The 21,446-nt window shown below is 54.5% G+C and overlaps 1 protein-coding gene across 9 annotated transcripts in view; it reads right to left on the reverse strand.

The window, feature by feature from the left end:
* Positions 1-1,847: 1,847 nt before the first annotated feature.
* Positions 1,848-21,446, reverse strand: part of PDGFRB (platelet derived growth factor receptor beta) — a 37,592-nt gene continuing 17,993 nt past the window's right edge. For 6 of the 9 annotated variants that reach the window (XM_059888220.1, XM_010807467.4, XM_010807469.4 and 3 more), the window contains 20 exons: positions 21,026-21,292; positions 20,185-20,312; positions 19,898-20,069; positions 19,119-19,311; positions 18,330-18,445; positions 16,871-16,994; positions 16,226-16,479; positions 13,832-13,926; positions 12,783-12,915; positions 12,139-12,243; positions 11,690-11,800; positions 10,516-10,675; positions 9,337-9,497; positions 8,684-8,802; positions 8,324-8,446; positions 7,451-7,562; positions 6,931-7,030; positions 6,275-6,380; positions 5,181-5,413; positions 1,848-3,883 (listed from right to left, as the gene is read on the reverse strand). In XM_059888220.1, coding sequence (XP_059744203.1) covers positions 3,706-3,883; positions 5,181-5,413; positions 6,275-6,380; positions 6,931-7,030; positions 7,451-7,562; positions 8,324-8,446; positions 8,684-8,802; positions 9,337-9,497; positions 10,516-10,675; positions 11,690-11,800; positions 12,139-12,243; positions 12,783-12,915; positions 13,832-13,926; positions 16,226-16,479; positions 16,871-16,994; positions 18,330-18,445; positions 19,119-19,311; positions 19,898-20,069; positions 20,185-20,312; positions 21,026-21,292 — 2,990 coding nt within the window. In that variant the 3' untranslated portion in view covers positions 1,848-3,705. 9 annotated transcript variants of the gene reach the window in all.

The following is a 21,446-nucleotide window of genomic DNA, read 5'->3' on the forward strand; positions in this document are numbered from 1 at the left end:
GCCACAGGAGCTACAGTTTCCCCATCCTCCAGCTCCCACATCCCCTCTGCACAGGGGTGTGTGGGCTCCCAGCCCATCAGATGCTTGTTTATTACATCCACCTAGCCCTCAGAGTCTCTTAGCTCCTTCCTTCCCCCCAGCACTTTCTCTTGGGGACCCACAGCCCCAGAGGTCTGGAGTCAGGAGACAGGGGCTGGGACCCAGGCTTCCCTTCGCCCCCCTGAGAGCTGACCCAGGTTTCAGCCAGGCCCAGGCACCCATCACCTCCCTGCTGTACCAACCTGACAACCATAGGCAGGTCACCACAACCTCTCCTGAAGGGGTATCCCCTTTGTAATACGGGGACAGGAGCAGCCCTAGGTTCACGGGGGGATGTGAAGGCAAACGGGAAGATGTGTGCAGCAACAGGACATCCCTGGCACAGAGGAACGCTTCAGCAAATGGCACCAGCACTGTGTCCTCCTCGCCTCTCTCTGTGGTGTCTTAGCTCCATCTACTTCTGGGCTAACCCACCCAAGACCCCATAAGGAGCAAGCCTGAGGTGAAGGGGCCGAGGTCCCCTGACCTCCAGATAGAGGCTTTCCCAAAGACAAGGATAATCCCCATCTGGAATGTGGCTGTTTATTCTCTTTACAGGGCAGATCCGGGTGTGGCTTACTCATCTCCTACCACAGCCAGGGGAGATGGGATCATGGGCTCCAAGGCCAGGACCCCCAGGCCCTGCAGCAGGGGAGGTGGGGCAGGGGGGTTTCCCTGGGGGTGGCTCAGCTGCCCCTGAGTTGGCGGCTGGGCCCATGAGTCAGAGCTGCCCCACGTCTCTGTTCCTCTCCCCGCTGGCAGCCACGGCCCCAGACTCCTGGAGGCAGTCCAGGGAGGCCTGTGGTTCTGAAAGGAGGTGCTAGTCTCCAGAAGGAAACTGGGATGCCCCATCCCCAGCTCAGACAGAGCAAGGAATGGCCGAGGTCACACAGTGAGGTGTGACGGGTCTCAGGCAGAACCCTGCTGCCCCCTCAGGTGACCCGTCCCAAAGGACCCAGGCAGGAGGGCCAGGACCTGTGTACTCTGCCCTCTGCCCCGGCAGCTCTATTGCCCTGGCCCCATTCTGCTGCCGGGTCTCCCTGGGCTGTCAAGTAGAGCCTACAACCAGTACTGAGCTGGCCAGTGGACACCAGGATGCCTGGCTCATGACAGCCCCACACACCACTAAGCTGCCACAGCCATGAGGGATGAGTCTGCACCCCTCTCCCAGCCTGGCAGACTCTGCTCTCAGAGCCACAGCTAGGCCCCTGCTTCCCTCCCCTGGCCGTGCTGTGGCCACACTCACCCACATCTTCCTTACTTCTTCTTCTTCTCTCTCCTTCCTCCTTTCTGCTCCCTCAGGCACACTGTCTCCCTGCCCGTACCTGAGACCCGACCACAGGTCACCAGGGCCTGGGATCTGGGCTGTAGTGAATGCCTCTTATGAGCCACACCAGCTTGGAACTGGGTCACAGGTTGCAGGGAGGGTGGCTGGCTTAAGGGCCAAAGCCAAAGCACATGGCGGGGCAGTGCGGGGGTGGCAGTGGGGCTCAGGGCCCCCACCCAGAACCAAGCACTACGGCACCAGAAGAGCCTTCTTCTTCCACAACTTGGAAAACCAAAGCCTGAGGTCCAGGTCCCCCAACTACCAGGGAAGAGCGGTGGGGCGGGGGGTGGGGAGTGTGAAAAACCCCATCTCACAAATGGAAGTGTACTTGAGCTGAGGGGTCACGTGGAGATCCTACGGCTGTGTGAGCCCGGCTGCCCCACCCCACTCCTGCCACCTCCCAGGCCCAGGGACCCACACCTGTGGGACATCACGAAGTCTGTGAGTGAGAAGCACCAGGTTTAATATTAAAATCTTTCTCTTAAAAAAGTACACAGAGAGGAAAATTTGATGGCGTACAAAATAGCACTTCTGTCATATAAATGTGTGTTAACGTGAGTCCTAAAAATACTTGTAAACCTAGGTGATTACATCTTTGGTACCGTAGTGAGAACCCATACCCTCTCCTTGACCAGGCTTTAGGGGTCCCAGGGCAGGGAGGTGCCAACCAACACAGGGGGCTGGTTCCCAGAGTCGCTGACCTTCCCTAAACCACCCACCCACCCCCACCCCATCCAGCCCTTCCCCTGCCAGTGGTCCTGGCCACAGCCCTCACTCCCCAGGCCCCACCACTGCCCACTGGGCTAACAGAGGCATGAGGTGAGCACCCCTGGGCAGACAAAGCCATCTGCCACAGTTCCTTCCTCAGACTGGGGCAGCTGGAAGGTGGGAAGGCAACCCCCAAGTACCCACGTCTTGCAGCCCCTGCTCGGGTCCCCCCTCCAAGGCGTCTTGTCCTCTCACTGCCCATCAGGTCTGCGGCACAGCCCTGGACAGCAGGTGCTGGAATGGCGGGCTGCGCCAGGCGCTTCGATTTGCTGCCTGCTTCCTTTGCCCAGGACAGCTCCAGCCAGAGGCCATGTGGGTGCTGAAAGGGATCCCATGGTCTCCCCCCGTCCCTTCTGGGGGTTTTCCAGGACACTGGCTATCACTCAGAGCCAAGGTCTGGGCAGCTGGCCTTTGGGGACCTGCCGGGGGCCTGGGGAAGGGGCCCAGTTCCTGAATGCCCGGAAGTGTGTGATGTGTGATTGGAGCCTCCCCAGGTCCCAGCTGATCCCAGGATAGAGGTGTGGAGTGTTTATCTTTGCTTCATCTGGGCAAGTGTACAACCCCTGGAATACTCTAGAATGTTAGTGCTGGCAGGGTACCAGAAGTCAGTGAGTCTAATTGCTCATTTTTCAACAAGGAAAACAGCCCCAGAGAGGGTGAAGGAATTCTCCAAGGTCTCTTAGCAGGTCCAATGCCATACTGGTCCACACATGCAGGCACCTGTTGCAAGCATGTCAACACACGCATCGGAGATGGGGGGCTCATCTGGCCCTGGAGACTCTGGTGAGTGGAGTAAGACTGGCAGTGATAAGAAAGAGGATCCCTGGACCCATGGGGCCAGGAAGACATGGACACGGCATATTATGGGGAGGTGCACCCCAAGTGCCTGGGCCTGGGGCTACAGGCCAGGGTATCCTGTACTTGGCTCAGCCCCAGCATTAATTAAGCACAGAAGGCCCCAGACCAGCTTGGGCCTGGGAAAGCAAAGACTGGCACTGAGGGCAGGCGGCTTCTGGATGAGGCAACATTGTCCAAGGCCAGGCCCTAGCTCGGCCAGGAGCTGGAGATGCTAGGGTCCCTTCCCCAGCTCTTGGAGAAAAAAGTGCAAGGAGAGAGCTGCAGCTCCTTGAGGGGCAGCTGGCTGAACAGAAAAGAGTTAATCCACCACTTCACGAAACTTGAGGGTTCCATCCTCCACATCTGTCAGGCAGGGTAAGAATCCCAGACTGTGGGTTGCCAAGCCCATCGTTCCCATCTTACAGATGGGGAAACTGAGTCCCCTGGGAGAGCCCTGGCTCAGAGTCACAGGGGTGCTCCAGAGGCAGAGGACTGGTCACGGCTCCTCCAGCTCTCTTGCCTCCTAAGCCAGGCCGAGGGGTTGGGTATGATGTGCCAAGGGCAGAAGCCTTCCGGAAAGGGACAGCCGACGGGAGCAGCCTGGCTGACGGGAGGCCAGGCCCGGCCAGGCGGTGCAGGGTGCTGGGAGGTAGAGGGGAGCTTCGGGTAGGGCAGGGCAGGGTGGGGGCCAGCCCCTACAGGAAGCTGTCCTCCGCCTCGGCCCGAGGCCCGGGGCAGCTGGAATCCGGCGGCCACTTGGGCTCTGGCTCCACCTGGGAGGCGGGCTGCGGCTCTGGCTCTGGCTCCTCTTGGGGTTCCAGAGGGCTGTCACAGGAGATGGTGGAGGAGGTGTTGACTTCATTCAGGGTGGAGCTAGAGGCGGGGAGGGCAAGTGAGTGAGAGGCTGGAGGGAACCTCAGTGAAAGAACAGCATTAACATAGAGCCTTCTATCTACCTGAGCTGGCTGCATGTGCCTTACACACTTTAGCTCACTAAAATCCTTGTAGAGATTACACGAGGCATGCGTCGTGAGGAAAGTGCAGCTCAGAGAGGTTATGTCACTGCCCTGCATCGCACAGTGGCTAAGTATAGGATGGGGACTTAGAGCAGATCTAGTTGACTCCAGAGTCCATTGCTCACTCATCAGTCTCCATCTCCCACATGCCTGAACGCATAATGACCTCATTCAATCCCTATAACAACCTCCAAATTGAAGTACTCCGACTGTTTTCATTTTGCAGACGAAGCAACTGAGGTTCAGAGAGGAGAAGCAGCTGGTCTGAAGGCTCAGAGCAGCCCCAGCATTCACACCCCAAGCTGTCTGAACTCAGCTGAACTCCTCTGTACACTGGCTGCTTGGAGCCTTGGAATATTAGCTTCTCAAACAGGGTGGGGAGGGACTTCTAAGTCCCGTGTGCGCTCCTAGTGCATGTACAGAGATGGGCTCACAGCAAAGGGACCTGGCCAGGTCTCACTGCAGCGAGTGGCAGAAATACAGCTGGAACCCAGTTTGCAGCCCCAGCCATTTCGCCACAGGGTGGATCTTGTTTTGGGTGTAGGTCTGGCCACATGCGGAACATCTAGTCCAGGCGATAGCTGGCCTTCCTCCAAAACCCTCCCCTCGTGCTGTAACTTCACATCCCAAGGCCAAAGAAAAGCATGAATCTTCTCCCCAGTGTGAATTTTGGCCTGAACTTCTGTAGACACCTCTGCCTCCCGGTTCCATGCTCCCTGGGGTCCTCAGGGCACGGTGCTGAAGGCCAGATCACAGGCTTGGGGATGACCACAGAGTAATACATGTGGTGCTAGGGATGCAAATTAGATTTTCCTTTTCCCTCCTTAGGGCTAAGTCACAGCCAAGAGAGGGGACAGAGTAGATGGCTATGGGGGTTCCTTTAAAGGAAACAGATACTTTGCATATATGTCCCAGGCCATTCTTTCTCTTACCAGCCTGCCATTTCCACCTGAGGTCATCAAAGGTCAAATGAGTTCCATTCTTTTTTCTACTCATTGGCAGGAATAAGTACTCAGCTGAGGTAACTCACTTCTAAGCCAAGTCTGATGGCATGAAGATACAGACTGACACACACACATACAAAGACACACACGCACGTGTGCACACACACACTATGTACACTACTGCTTTGGGCTGCAGGTAGGAATAGCTACCTGGCAAGGCTGGGGGAACCCTCCAGTGGGCCCTCATCAGCAACCTCAGGTTTGGGGTCAGGCAGGGGGATGATGTAGTCATTGTCCCCCTCGTTGGGCTGCACAGCAGTATAGAGGACGGAGCTGGAGTCCAGAGGAGATCGGAGGCCATTGAAGCCAGGCAAGCGGGCTTGGGACCGAAGGATGGCTGGGTGGTCGCTCCTCAGAAACTCCTCATCCACCTGCTGGTACTTCTGCTCAGCGGGCAGGAAGAATCCAAGACAGAGGGAGGGTCAGACCAGAAATGACTTCAGGGATCATCTAACAGGTAGATTCTGAGCCAGCCCTTCCAGCATTATGTAAATAAGGTCCCTGGTGCTCAGAGAGGAAGGAGAATTGCCCAAAGCCACTAAGTTACCCTCCTCCCTGGCCTTCTACCAGACAAGGTGAGCTGAGGGTCACCTGGGGAGGGGTCAGTACTCAGACCAGCACCCGTGACCCTAACTCTCCCCTGCTTCAGGGGAGACAGGCGTGGGCTCTCTGCCTGCCATGGCCTCCTTCGCTGGGGCCTGTTTCCCTCACTACTGGTCCTGGACCCATAACCTGATGTGGCTGGGAGTGGGCTGAGGAATGGACTGAGGGAAAGGGCTGTGTCTAGACAAAGGATACATGCATCCCCCTCGCACTAGCTTTGCGGTGGGGCAGGGGACGGTTTTAATGCCCCGCTGGCAACATCTGCCGTGTACGAGCCTGCCACAGGGTCCAGGCAGTCAGGCCCTTAGTAGCCATTGCGCCTGGGGTTGTTCAGACTTGGGACGGAGGCCCAGGGTTTGGTCTGGTTGCAAAGGCAAGTGGAAGGATGCAGGATGAGGGGGCAATAGGCTCCCTGCCTTCAGTTTAAATTAATCAGCTTCCAAGTAGGATTTCACTTTAAGAAATTCTGTACTGCTAAAATAAACTACACTCACATCCCTTATTAGCACCAATAGGGAAACAGGGCCAGAGAGGGGAAAGGATTGTCCCCAAACACCAGTGTGTCACAGTGAGCCTTGTACCCTGTGTCTATTCCTGCACTGGTGCTCTCCAGTCCCCACCCCCACCCTGCCTCAGCGTACCTTTTTGTAGCCCTCACCCAGCAGTCTCTCGAGAAGCAGCACCAGCTGGGAGAAGGGGGGCCGGATCTCGAACTTCTCTTCCCAGCACTTCTGCATGATCTCGTAGCTGAGGAAAGGGGCAGAGGGGTCAGGGCCTCCGGCCCAGGGCCTGCCACCTCCCAGGACAAAGTGAGGAATAAATAAAAAGAGGTGGGAGGGGAGGTGGGGAGGGTCTCCCCTTTACTGCTCCGGCATGTTCCCTTGAGAAGCCCCTCCTTCACCTTCAGTTCAGTGCTTCCATGGGGTTGGCCACATGGTGAGCACATGACTGGGTCTGGCCAGTAGGGGTTCATCCCCTCAGCCCAGTGGCTGGTTCTGGATGGGCCTGTGACCCTAGCAGAGCCCTTGACAGCCACCTCTGGGCCTTTTGCTGGAACTATGGTGAAAGCAGCCAGGCTGAAGCCATTTGGATGGTGCCAGCCTGAAAGTAAGGTTAACATGAAGGAGAACAGAGTCCCAGGGTAGAACAAGAGGCTGTGGCTAATGTCTGTGAACAATGGGATCCGGCTAAACCTAATTTTTCTACATCTCTGAACTAATCTATTTTTATCTTAAGCTGGTAAAGTTGGATATGTATTATCTGCACCCCCAAATATCTTCCCAGATGCTCCACTTACATCTCGTCAGAGGCGTGGGCAGGCTGGGCCATGCGGTAGCCCCTCTTGATGGCGTTGTAGAACTGCTCGTTCATGGGCAGCTCTGGGTATGGGGTGCCACCTGTTAGGGAGCAGAGACAAGAGACACAAGCTCAGGGGTGCTGGGAAAGCAGCAGGAATCCTCTCCTACAGGATAGGGAGAGGCACACCAGCCCAGGCACTGGTGAGGGTATCTTGGCTTTGGCACTGGGAAATGTGGGCTCCTTCACAGGCTCTGGACACAGACTGAATCCCTCCCCGGAATCAGAACCAGAGAACACCAGAGCCAGGCTTCTTGACGTCACTGTCCAAGTCCATCTATACTGAGATGCAGAGGTAAGGAGATCCAGACGGCAAGACACTTTGCCGAGGTCACACAGTAACAAGAACAGAGCAGAGCTTCTGAACCCTGTCCCACCACCCCCCTAGGATGGAGGTGTGGGCGCTCAGGGTGGACGCTGTGCTGTGTGCGGGTGAGCACTGGAGGATGAAGGAAGCATACCCAGCGTGAAGATCTCCCAGAGCAAGATGCCAAAGGACCACACGTCGCTCAGGGTAGTGTAGAGGCTGTTGAAGATGCTCTCGGGGGCCATCCACTTCAGAGGCAGGAAGGTCTGTGGGAGGGCAGAGGCTGCTGAGTGAGAGGAGGGGCTGAGCCCCACTCTGCACCTGGGGGGCAGGAGGAGGCCCGGCAGTCCCCACCTCAGCTGTTTCTCACTTCCTGGCCCCCAAGGCCCATCACTGCCGATACACGGTTCCCACACCCATCCCAATGCTGGTTAGTCAGAGCATCGGGAGGCTGAGTTTCTCTTCTCACAGGCTGGGGACACGGCAACCCCTGTCTGTGAGGAAGAGCCCCAGGGTCTGAGACTCCTCGGGGAGCAGGATCCCTTTCCTGACCGCAGTAGAGGCCCCTGTGGGCGGAGGCAGGGATGTGCTCAGGTGTCCCCCAGCTCTCATCCTAGCTGCCTTCCATCTCTGGAGCCTAGTGTCCCTCCAGTTCTGTCCCTGTGTGGAAAGTGGGGACATGAGTGCGAGGCAGGATGGTCACCTTTTATCCGAGTACCACCTGCCACTCACTCATCTGGGCTTCTTCCTCTGCCTGCCATCACTGCTGAGAAGCGCATTTGGCCTGCTCCCTATCCATTCCAGCTTTATAGCTGGCCCCTTGGCCCCTGCCATGCCCAGCAAATCTGAGCCCTTGGCCCACCCCCCAGGCCTGGGCATCTCACCCCCATCCCCTCCCCATGCACAGTTGGTGGCTCCCCTTCCTGTCCCTACACACAGGGCCAGGCAGGCAGAGCCCACGAGGACTCTGTCCTGATTTCCCATGAGTCAAAGCCACATGAACCATGATGACGGTGAAGGCACTCACGCTGCCCTTGGAGATGTAGTTCGAGTCCCGCATGATGTCACGAGCCAGGCCAAAGTCGCAGATCTTGACCAGCTTGCCCTCACAGATGAGCACGTTCCTGGCTGCCAGGTCTCGGTGGACACACTGGGGACAGGGGATGGGAGCTGAGACTGTGGGGCAATTGTGGGGAAAGGCTCTCTAGGTCGAGGGCTTTATAAAAAATACATGGCTGGTCAGGTGTGAGGGGCCACCAGGTGTGAGGGCATTGGCCATCCTCAGCCACCAGAGGGATGCTGTATGGGTCACATACTTGGAGGACCCTGGCTGGTCGGGGGACCCCCCTCCCCAGGACCCCACTCTGCTCACTGTGACTACACATACATTCTTGGACGCCAGGAACTCCATGCCATTGGCCACCTGGTAGCTGAAGCCCACAAGATCCGTGTAGCTAAGCACTGGGGACTCGTTGATCAAAGTCACCCGGCAAGTCCTCTCAGGAGCTAGAGAAGAGCAGAAGGACATCTTGAGTCTCGCCAGGGCCACAGAACCCTGGCCTCTGGCTCGTAGAGGCTGGATGGCCCAGAGAGGAGTCTCCTGATCCTCTAAGGCTTCCCCAAAAGGAAAACAATTTCCAAATATCTCTTAAATTTTCCGACTTCCAGAAAAAACGTTTGGCATTAGCCCTGGGCCACTTTTACTCAGCCTGGCCTGCCTGCTCCTCTGGGCACTAGTCAGCCTGGGGCCTGCTCTGAGCAGATCACTCTTTCCTGAGGCCCCAGCAGGTCAGGCATCCCCTCCAACCCAAGCTCCTCTCCTCCCTGAAGGCTGTGTGCACATTTCTTGACCCAAAAACAGGGGTTGATATTGGGGTTCCACCACACAGCAGCTTTGGGCAGGTGGCAGGCCTCAGTTTCTGCATCTATGAAATGGGCACAGGGCCACCTTCCTGGCAGGGTTATTGCCAGACTGGGTGGAGGAAAGGGTTTGGAAAGAATGCATGACAACACTGGTGTGAGGACCCTGCGTGCACCCACCAGAGGGGACGTAGTTATCATAAGGAGCCATGTAGTTCGAGGACTCGATGTCTGCGTATTTGACATCTCCTTTCATGTCCAGCATGGGCACATAGTCCACCGACTCGTCCTTGCTCATGTCCATGTAGCCACCATCGCTCTCCCCAGGCAGTGACACGTGGCTGGGGGCAGAGGAGCATCACAGAGGCAGTAGCACAGGCTCTCCCCGCTCATCCCCCTCCTGCCCCTCTGCTCACCACTTGGGCCAGAAAGGCCCCGTCACTTATGTGTTTCTTCTCTCCCTCACTCAAGCATCCTCTACTCACAATCTGTCACAATACGAACGACCATGTAGTGAGCCCTTCCAGCCAACCTCAGACCCATCCTGAGCTGGGCACTGGGGCTGCCAAGATGATGATAAGACCTAGGTTGTGTCCTCAGAGAACTCATGCCTAGGGCAATTCCAGTACCCAAAGAAAGGGTCACAGGAAGGACACTGTCCAGCCATGAGGCCCTGCAAGTGGGCAGTGAATCACCTTAATGCCTCTGCCCGCAGCATCAGCTCTCCAGAGAGCTGTGGGACCAAGTACACATGTGTCTCTAGGGGGAGAAAAAAGACTGGAAGGAAACCAATCAAAATGTTGAAGAGAACATGGATGAATTTTAACGTCTTTTAATGCTATTCTTAACTGACTCTTGCCTCTGAAATAGACAAGTATTGCTTTTGCAATCAGCAAGAGAGAAAAGAAATGTTATTTTTGGACAAGAAGAAGAAAGAGGATAGCTACCCTGGAGGCACTGGAGAGACTGCTGTGTGGAGGAGGGGGAAGGCTGCAGCAAGCGAGGAGTAGAGTGGAGAGCGCTACAGTGAGGGTCAACCTGGATCAGGAGGACCCCAGGTGCTCCCCATTGATGGAGAGACAACGATGTGTGTTTGGTGAGAGGTCGAAGGGGGTCACATCCGCGGAGTGCTCAGTGCAGGGCCTGCCACACCTCCTACAATCAGCAGGTGGCAGCTACCATCATCACCACTGTTATTGTCATGCCCACCTCTAGGGTGGCCGAGGGGGCCAGGCTGCAGGCTGGCTCTAGGAGCAGCTCTGCCCACCCTGGCCTCAACTTCCTGTCCTGGACAAGGAGGGGTGAGCAGGTGCTCCTCAGGGCTCCCCACCGACTCAGGCCCCAGCCTCCCTGCGGTACCTAGGCAGAGGGAGCCCAACAGGCAGGGCGTTGCTGTAGAGCTCGGCGCTGGGTGGGCGGCGCTTGTCCGAGCAGCGCTGCAGGAAGGTGTGCTTGTTGCGGTGCAGGTAGTCCACCAGGTCGCCATAACGGCAGTACTCGGTAATGATGTAGATGGGTCCTGCAGAAGGACAGGCTCAGGGACAGTCCCAGGGCAGGGGGTGGGGCGGGGTCAGGCTTCCGGTCAGAGCCCTGAGGCTAACGACAGGCTGCATGTGGAACAGCAGACAGGCTCAGGCCCCAGGCAAACCTGGATTTTCCTGGCTGTGAGCAAGGCAGTCTCCCTGAGCCTTACTATCCTCATCTATCAAATGGGGCTAGTAATGCCCACCCCAAAGAATCTCATGAGTATTCATGAGATAATGCCTTTGGTTAGCTCAGCTCAGTGCTTGGCAAACTGCAAGCACAGGGTTAGCTGTTGTTGATGAAGCTGAAATTTGAGCCCAGGATATAAAGCAAACCAAGGCAACTGATTATTACCAGGTTACTGTTTAAATTCAAGCACAATGCATTGACTTGGCAGTTTGAAGATACTGGTGGAATCAAACATTTTGAAATGTGTGACCACTGCAGACAAAAATTGGTCTACGCACACAGTGTACTTCTGTATTTTGTTTTGGTTGCACAATACTGAGGAAAATCCCAAATCTCACAACAAGCAGCTGCAAATAGTGATAGCTTTTTTTTTTTTTTGCAGCCTAACTTGTAATCAGAGTTTCAAATAAACACACTCAGCTGGAGAGACCTTACTTATTCTACGTTCTGAGTGAAAGCAGCTCTGAGTGAGCAAGCCGGTTGGTGGTCTCCAGAGGAAGGGCTCATTTCAGTGTCTCATGAGCTGTTACTTATTACCCTTTTTAAAATCGACTGTGACAAGTTTTAAACGTCAGAGGATTCCTTGATTTGGAAACTGCTAGGAATGGTAACCTGAAGAGTGCTTTGGTCTTGGAGGTGATGTGATTTTGTGACTTGCTAATCTGACACACATCTGGCTCTGTGAAGTGAGGGCACTGGACTGGGTAGGCACGGACCCTCCAGTGAGAGTGTCCTGTTGTCCTTGGACTGAGGAGGGGGCAGGGAGGGGCCAGGCCTTGGCCACTGGCACTTCCCAGAATCCTCTGGGAGTGGGTTGTACCTCCTTTAGTGCAGGCGCCCAGCAGGTTGACCACGTTCAGGTGGGGCCCAAGGTGACTCATGATCTTCAGCTCCGACATGAGGGCTTGCTTCTCACTGCTGCGGGCTGTGGCTGAGGGAGAGAGAGGACCTCAGGCCTGGCCCAGTCACGGAGGCCTCTCTGGAGCCTATTCTGGCTCCTCTGCCCCAGTCTGTGCTGTTAGACCCAGGTGGTCAAGGGTGGTGAGGACCCACAGGCAGGAGGAAGGAAAAAGGGTGGGCGGGGAGGCTCCTGGAGGAGGGGGCAGGGTGAGGAAGCCTCTTTCCCAAAGTAGAATCGGGAGTGCTGCTGGCTGTGGTATGCCTGTACTTCTGTGCCCAGAGAATCAGCACAAGGCCTGCTCTGGGAGTGCCTGAATGTGCGGGGGAGGTGGGGGTGAGGGGAGAGAGAGGCGGGGTCCCAGGACTCACATTTCAGCATCTTCACAGCCACTTTCATGGTAGCCTGAGAATGGCTCAGGCCGTGAGCCGTGGCCTCCACCACCTGCCCAAAGGCCCCGGAGCCCAGGGTGCGTCCTAGGAAAGAGATAATCTCTCAGCTGCTGACCCACGAAGAATCTCAACATGTATGCTTTCTGAGGCCAGGTTAGACATCCCTCAAGCTACCCTGGACTTAAGGTGTTTCTCCCATGAAGGCTCCTAAAATCACAGTGCTTTGCAGTCCTTCCTGGTCTCACCTAAGTCCTGCCTACTTTCTGGTCCCTCTTTAGTCCCTGGAAAACCTCTCCCCCAGAGGGGAGCACAGGTTCTCCGTACCCTCTCAGCCTCTCCAGCTGCACTAAGCACAGGCCTCGCACTCATTAATACTTCCTCTCTCTCCACAAAGGGGTTTCATCTCACAGCATCTCTGGATCATAGAACATAAAGGCTAGAGGGTCTCAAGGGGATCATCTTACCCCCCCCATTGTACAGAGGGTAGGGCCTGAGGGCCAGAGAAGGCAAGACATCAGCCCTAGGTCTCAAGCCAATCATGGCAAGGCTGGGCCCAGATGTCCGACAGTGTTCCCACCAGCCTCAAGTCCCCAGACTGCCAATTGAGGCCTCCTTGGACTGACCAAGCACAAGCTGGTCCCGTGGCAGCTCCCAGGTGGAGTCGTAGGGCAGCTGCATAGGGTCCACATAGATGTACTCATGGCCATCAGAGCTCACAGATTCGATCACTTTCCATCGGATTTCATAGCGTGGCTTCTGCAGGATCAAGATCAGGGATGGATCATCAGAGGGGGACCACTAGGTCCAGCTCCTTATGAAACAGATGAGGCAAGAAAAACTGAAGCCCAGAAAAGATTATCTGAAGTCATACAGTAGATCTGAAGTCATACAGCAAGTTATCAATAGAGCCAAGGCCTTTATGGGCTCCATGGGAACAGATATAAGGAGGAGGTGGCAGAGAAGCAGCTGACAGCTGAGCAGCAGGCTCATCAGAACCTCCTCACCAGCTTCTCCCCAAACCCCAGTTGCTCCTCAGATGCGAGTAGAGGAGCACGTAGCCTTGGAAAGTGACACGAGGCAGGGACACTCTACTGGATGTGGATGGCCCCTCCCCATGCCGGGTCAGCCACAGTGGGAATCTCAGAAAGATATAACCTTATAATGTTGAAATCACAGGATGCTGGAATCACAGGATTGGAATCTTAGAATGACAGAATCGAGTGCAGCAATCCTATGGAAGAATCGTGGAATGGGGAAACCACAGTACAGACCATCGAAATGACAGATTAGCGGGATTAGAATGCCTTTCAGTAGAATCCTAGGAGTGTGGGTGACAGTTGGAAGAATGCTGGAACCCAGGCAGTCCACCTTGAAGGTCTCGGGCCCTGTGGGTAGGCTGGACAGACCTGATGCCCGAGCAAGATGCTGGGTGGGGAGTGGGGTGCACTGCAGAGTCAGAGCACTCCAGATGGTCTGGACCAGGCCCTTGTGACTCCAGGCAGCTGGGGTTGGAGGTAGCTCAGACACCCCGCATCACTTTATGTCATTTTATCACCTGAGCTCCATGCTGGGCCCCAGACATGGCCAGATCCTGCAGCACTAGAGGATGGCAGAGGTCCATGCGAAAAAATGGTGTGCCACTCTGAACCCATTAGGCAAAGGCGGGGCTTACCTTCTGCCAGAGCATGATGAGGATAATGAGGGAGATGATCGTGAGGACCACCAAGGCCAGGATGGCCGAGATCACCACCACCTTGAAGGGCAGGGCTGGACGCAGAGATGAGAGATGCTTATGAACAAACAGGACATTTGGCAGCTCCCCTCCCTGCACTCTACCTCTGGTACCACAAAAACCTCTCTGCCCGTCCTGCCCAGAATGGAACCAGCCCCATCCCCGCTTTGGCCTATGATGTCAGACCTTTAGCCTTTCCCTTCTGGGCCACACCTCCAGCCTCACCCTAAATATTCCCTGCCCTCCAGTAACTCCCCCTGGATCACCACTGGCCTCCATATCCCCTCAGCTCTTTCCAGGATCAGTCTGGCCTGTCTGCCACAGGTCCAGATTGAATACAAGCTCCTGAGAGCAGGGCTGTGGTTCACCTTTCTTCTGAATCTAGGCCCTCATGGGGCTTGTCACAGCTAGGACAGACACCAATGGATACAATAACTGAACTCCCATAGCCCGAGGCATACAGACTCCAGAAAGGAGCCTGTTTCCCCTCCCCCACCCCCACCCACAGTGATGGCAATCGTAAAGCAGACTGAGGAAGGGGCCAGGCAACAGGTAATCATACAGGGCCAACTCTGGGCCCCCCAAGCTCTGAGTCTCCTCTACCCTCAAAGCCTCAGCCTCTTTGCTGCACATACCCACTTCTTCCCACTCCCTCCTCATTCAGCCAGACCCTCATCACCCTTGTCCTGCCCCTCTGGCCACCCATGAAGTTCCTTGGGAACTCCCTCCCTCCTCCCCTGTCCCCCACAGGCCCTTTTCTGCTCCCTAGAGAGCTCTAGGGAGCCTACATCTTCTAGGGAGCTATCTTTGAGCAAAAAGAGAGGACTTCACCCAGCCATGACAGTTTCCCCCTCAGATGGCACACAAAAGCTTTACTTCTGCCTTGCTCAGAGTTGGTCAGTAGGTGCCCACTTGCTCAGGAATATGAATGTATGTGTAGGAGTATGGATGAGGTAAGGCATTAAAACCTCCACCCATCCCACCACAGGGCAGGGGAAGGCAGGTCTGTGTAAAGAAGTATCTGCTTATACAAGCCCAAATACCTACCTAAGTGCCGGCGTAAGTATGTCCAAAACACCTTGTACAACCTTCATAGCTCTGCTCACACTGGCTTCTGGCTTCTCTTGTAGTCCCCTCCCCTTTACCTCCTCCCCCAACCCCTAAATACACACAAACTCTGTTCTCCAACCACGTTGATTTCTTTAATTGCTCTGAATTCACTTTGCCTCTGGGCTTTTAAACAGGCTATTCCCTCTGACTGGAGCACCATTCCTCACTAGGCTAACTCCTAATTGTCTTTCAGTTATTGGCCTAAAGCTTCATTTCACCAGGATACTTTTCTGAATCCCATAGATGGGGATGGAGCCCCTTCTCCCTCCAGGCTTTCCCCCCAGAAGCTGACCCTCACAGTGAGGCTGCCTAGTTCCTTGTCTGCATTCTTTCTGGACCATGGGCACTAGGAGGACAGGCAGGGCTGGGCTTTCTCCAGAGAGAAGCTGAGACCCTGTGACTATTTACTGGATGAGGAAACGGGTGCATAAATGAAGTTTATGCATACAGGTCCATGTACGCACTGGGACTGGCAGGTAGCAAAAGCATCTGGGCACCATAGTGACTGTTCACATGGGTGAGAATTATGCATGGATGTGTACCTACTACCAGACATGCAAGGCACAGCAAGCATATATGTGGGGGATTGGGTTGCACACTTTCACTGAAAGGTGTGCTGCATCTCCATGCTTACAGACATGCATTATGCCATATGTGCACGCTGCACAGGGGTTGTACATGCACTGTTTGCCACTTATATGGGGATTGTGTACCACATATACACACCTACAGACATACACTTGTGGGTTTACATATCTGCCCAGGGATTGGGATGCTCATGTATGTGGTTTACAAACATATACTTACTGGGTTTACACCCACAAATATGCTTGTGTGCATGCTTACAGACACATGCTCAAGCTTTATGCATGTATGTGAGGATGAGACATTCTTCACTACCTGCTTTACAAATCTACACCTGGAGGGTTTACACCCGTGTCCATGGATCAGGCATGCTCAAGTACACATATATACAATGTACATACATAAGGAGATACAGTTGTTCGTAGTCATGGTTTACACACGTACACTCGTGGATGTACACACGTGTGCCAATATTGTGCTGTTGTGTAAGCGCATAGGAACATACACTCGCAGCGCTCCTGAGTGCCCTGGCCCTGCCAACTCTGGCCTGCCATGGGCATACAGACACAGACCCAAGTATAGCAGGGTGGAAGTGGCGGTGAGGGGTCGTCAAGGGGCCACAGAGGACGGAGGACTCACAATGTGGCACCACGGTGACCTCCTGCACGTCGTAGCCCAGCAGGTTGTGCAGCGTGCAGCGCACGGACAGCGGCTGATCCACATGGCGCAGGCGCAGTGTGCTCACCACCTCGAACTCCTGCTCCTCCGCCCAGTACGTCACATTCGTCTCTAGCTGGCTCTCCTCCTCGGAACTGTTCCCCAGCGGCGTGGGCGGCAGCTCCCGCGGACACCTGCCGAGAACCGGCCAGGTCGACTTCCAGTCCCTTCCCACCCTATGCGGGCGAGAAAACTGAGGCCATAAGCAGGCAGCGCCACTGTGTGGTGCTGGAAGGAAGCCGGGCCTGTCTAGTTCTTTTTCCCACTGCCTGCTCCTTAGTGGGTTCCTCATGTGATCTCTCGACTGACCAGCAGGGGCGCTCCTACCCTAGAATTGGGAACCCCGGATTGCAAAATCCGCTCCCTTCGTTTGACCCTCAGGGTCAAGGTAAGGAAAAGCGACAGTTTAGGTCATGCAGAGCATCTCCAAGAAGCCACGTCTTCTAGACTATGGCTCTAGCCTGGAACAGTATTCCCAGAGGAAGGTTCCAGACTAGATGACTTTCACTGAGTCCATCTAGTTAGCTGTGGGTACCTTGGGAAACAGAGGCTTGAGGGTCTGCTCACCTTTTGAGATCACTGCAGGTAGACCAGGTGAGGTGTGGCTGGGGCATGCCCCGGCCGCGACAACGAACTGTCTGCTCCCCATTGGCAGGGTGGCTCTCGCTCAGCTCCAGCACACGGACAGGCACTGCGTGGAAAGGGAGCAGGCAGAGAGGTGGAGAGGTCAGAATAGACAGTGAGCAAGGCCCTCAGGGAAGGCTTGTTCCAGAGTCTCCCCTGGGGGAGGGGGAGGGGAACTGCAGACTGCAGGTGAGCATTAAATACCAGGACTCACCGTGTGAAAACTGACAGATTCCCCTTCTGGGTACTTCAAAGGCAATGCCTGTAGGGTGCTAGTCTGTCTTTAACACCTAAGATTTTCTAATCTTCCCTTTTAACAAAGAGAGGGCAAGCCTCGGATCAGAGTCCTGGACCAGCAAGAACATGGAGCCAAGATTTAATAGCATTTTTTTTGTTGTTTTCTCAGAGTTTATTTTAGTGGTTGCTTTATATTTATGACATGTGATGCTGATTTTCCATCTACAATGGAGAGGTTCAATTTTCAGTCAAAATAAATTTATTTTTAGGAAGTTAGTCCACAAAACATTAAGTCATTATCGTGTCATTTCTCTGCTCAAAACCCTGCAGTGGCTTTTCATTTCAGTCACAGTAAAAGCCAAACTCCATAGTGTAGCCCATAAGGGCCTAGACTATCTATCCTCCCATGGGCCCCCAACTGCCAACCTCAGCTCTGATCTCATCTCCCACCGTTCAAGGTCATCTCTGACCTCATCTGCACCGCTTATCTCTCACTCTATTCTGGCCACACAAGCCTTTCAATGTTGCCTTCATACTGCCTGGTGTGCTCTTTTCCCAAATAGCCACTTGGCTAATGCCCTCACCTTCTCCAAGTCTTCACACAAATGTCATTTCCATGCAGTCAACCCTGATTATGCTATTGAAACTGTAGCTTTCCCCACTCCCTAGTCTGCAGGACTCTCTATCCTCCTTACCCAGCTTTTATTGTTTTCTTTCACAGCACTTGTTTGCACCTGGCTTGCTGGGTTTTTCCCCCACTACTGAATGTTTTTCTTCCTCCCACTAAGATGCAAGCTATACAATGGCAGGGCCTCAAGAACCTTGAATGGACTGGCATAGTGTAGCTGCTCAATAAATATCTAATTAGTAGTATAGTGTAAGTGGTGTGTGAGAAGGAAACATCATGGCACTGGGACATGAATGCCTGAGGTTTTGCAAACACCAGTCTAGTGCAATGACTTTCTTTTAAAGCTGGGGAAACTGAAGCCCAAAGAGGGGATGTGCATACAGCAGTGGTCAGTGTTGGAGCCTGGTCTAGAATCCAGCCCTCTGAGTCCTGGACTCCCTCTTCTGCTCCTCCTCTGGGTGGATGGCCAGTGTAGGAATGGAGAGAGAATAGAGGTGGGAGGGTCAGGGGAAGGAAAGCAGGGGGAAGGCTCCTCACCATTGACCTGCAGCTGGAAGGAGAGCTGGGCTTCAGCATCCTCATGGAAGGCCCGCATGGTGTAGTAGCCAGCCTCAGCCACCTTCACCCGCACCAGTGTCAGCTCTGACACATACCTGAGGAGGACAGGCCAGGGGACCAGCTGTCAGAGCTGGGAGAACTCTTACAAGCCCCCACCTTTCTTGTAAAGATAAGAAAAACAAGACCCAGGGAGTAGAAGGGGATTGCCAAGGTCACATGGCTGTCAGTAGCCGTGCCAGGACTTTTGGATCCCCACCCATAGGCAGCTCCAGTGAGCCAAGAGGGAGGGTTAGGAGGATTGGGGTGGAGGGCATGGTGAAGGGGAAGCACTATGTCTGTTCCTCCGCATTTCATCCCTTTCAGAAAGGCCTGAACTGCCTTATTCTAACATACAGCACCTCAGGTCGGCCTCAGGGCCACATTCTTGCATAGGTGGCAGTGGCCTGCCTGGCCCTCTTCCCTAGCCATCCTGTCTTTTTCTCCAGGGCTGCTTCCTGCTGGCTCCACCCATCACAAGGACAACTAAACATCTGGGTGGTCATCTGACCAGCATCTGTTTTCCCTTCTAGAGAGGAAACTCTAGGAAGGATGGAACTGTCTGATTCTATTCTAGGCAGTGCCCCCAGTGCCTGGCAACGTGGCCTGGCAGGGTGCCTGTCACGTAGTAGGTTCTCAGGAAAGATGGGCCTCGATAGGTCTTAAGGCTGTGGGCTGCCTGGCGGCTGCAGAGAACAATAGCTATAATAGAGTGGACAGGTGGCTGCTCACCGAGTCTCAGACACATTGCGTGTGGACAGCACGATCTCGCCGGCACTGGAGTCACCCAGGGTTCGGTTGTCTTTGAACCACATGACAGTGGGTGGCGGGTAGGCCTCAAACACCACCTGCAGTGTCCGGCTGCGGTGGAGCTCGGCGAATTGTACAGGGTCCAGCTCTCCCAGCAGGCGCACATAGCCGTTCTCTGCAAGGGGCAGCCGTCTGGGGTGGGGCTGTGCCCTGAGGCAATGGGGCAGCACCTCCTTGGGGCGGGGCTCCTGGGGCGGGGCATCAGCTGTACACCTAAGGAGCCCAGCATACTGGAGGCGGGCTTCAGGCTTTAGGAACTGAACCTGAGCCTGGGGATTTAGGTTGGGACTGGGATGGACTGGAGCAGGAACCAAATTTGAGTCTGATATTGGTTTGGGGGCAGGGTTCAAGATTGGGACTAGAGTTGCAGTGCTCTTTAGGTGTGTTCTGTCTCATGATTGTGGCTGAGATGAGTTATAGCCTGCTTCAATTTGGGGATGGGGCGGCCTGGGGCTGGAACGGCAGTAGGGATTTAGAAATCGGGTTGATGCTAGGGTTCTGGCTAGCTGGGAAGTCTAGGTTGGGATTAGGACTGGATTTGGAGCTGATACTGTGCTTTGGTTGGGTTGATCCTGGAAATGGGGCTTTGGTTGGCACTGAGGCTTGAGCTGGATTAGAACATGGCTGACAGTACCCCAGGGCTGTGACAAGGTCTGGGTCCAGTTCAGAATGAAGGCTGGGGCTAAGCTCAAGGCACTCACCGACCACGGTGACATTGATAGCCTTTTCATCACGATGGTCGCTCACGCTTTCTGATACATTGCAGATGTAGGTCCCTGAGTCTCCTAGCTCAGCACTGGGGATGTGCAGGATAGAACGTATGTGGGGCATTTCAAAGAGGAAGTCAGTCACTGGCTCCACCAGGCGCCCACTCTGTAGAGACAGTTGGGGCAAGCCCCCCACATTAGAAAAGGTCCAGGAAGTCAGGCTATAAGCTGAAATATCCATCCCTGCCTGACCCTTCCTCTAACTTGTGGCCTGGCATTACCTCCATGCGTGGGTATGTCCACTCGAAGTTGACCACCTCATTCCCTGTCACAATGCACATGATGGTGATATTCTCCCCTTGGCGGACCACAGTCTGCACTGCATTCACTGAGACATTGATGGATGACACTGGTGGAAAGAGATTGGCTTAGGGCTGAAGAAGTCACCACCAACATCAGCTTAGGGATGGGGTCAGGGTCCACAGAAGGAGGGCATGACTGGTGTGTGGAAGATTCATTGTTTTGACAAATATTTATTAAATACCTACTATATGCCAAGTACTATTCTAGGCACTAGGGCTTTAGCAGGAATTACAACAGACAAAATTCCTGTCCTCATGAAACTGGCATTCTAGAATGTTTTGAAATCAAAGTACTCTCTGGGCACCTAAGTACAAAAGAAACTTACTGAGCACAACCAGGTACTCGCCATCTTTTATTTAATCTTCATAATAATCCCCCTAGATAAATGGTCTGTATTATCCCTATTTTTCAGAGGAAGAAGCAGACTCGGAGAGATTATTTGTCTTGTGCAAAGTCACTCAGATGGGAAGTGCAGAGCTGGGATTCAAACCCCACTGGCTGAAAGCCTGTGCCTTTGCCTACCACAGTATATACAGCCCAGCTCCACCACTAATGCTTCCCATGACCTTCGGCACACTTCATCCTCTTTCTGAGCCTCAGTTTTCTCATCTGTAAAATAGGGAAACACACCTGCCTTCCATAGCTGTAGTGAGAATCCAGTGAAAATGGAATTGCACACTTGATAATCTGAAAAGGTCTTTCCCTCTGTGGAGGGTCATACTTGCCTCGGCTGAGCACCAGGCCAGAAAGGGGGCTCACCCTGGAGGCTGTAGACATGGTAGGCATCGGAATCCACCTCCCTGTCCCCGATGGTGGTTTTGCAGATGTAGGTCTTGTCCTCAAAGGTACCAGAGAAGCCACGCTGAGGGTCATAGGCTATGGGCAGGGGGACATCCACCTTCTTCTCGTGCAGCATCACCACCAGCCTCGGATCCGTCACTCGGCATGGAATTGTGGTCTCAGTTATTTCCGTGAGAAAGATGAATAGCTCCTCAGGGTCGACAGGGAGGAAGCCCACAGAAGGATCTGCCAGAGGCAGGGCCAAGAATGTGAGTCAGAGGAGCTGGGTTTCTGGCTCTTCCCTGATTTGCTCTGTCACCTTGAACAAGTCTCTTCCCTCTCTGCCCCTCAGTCTACCTTCTACAGAAGAAGCATGCTCTCAGGGTCCCTTCTAGCTTTA

The sequence above is a fragment of the Bos taurus genome, chromosome 7 (assembly GCF_002263795.3).
Source record: "Bos taurus isolate L1 Dominette 01449 registration number 42190680 breed Hereford chromosome 7, ARS-UCD2.0, whole genome shotgun sequence".
NCBI classification, from domain to species: Eukaryota; Metazoa; Chordata; class Mammalia; order Artiodactyla; family Bovidae; genus Bos; species Bos taurus.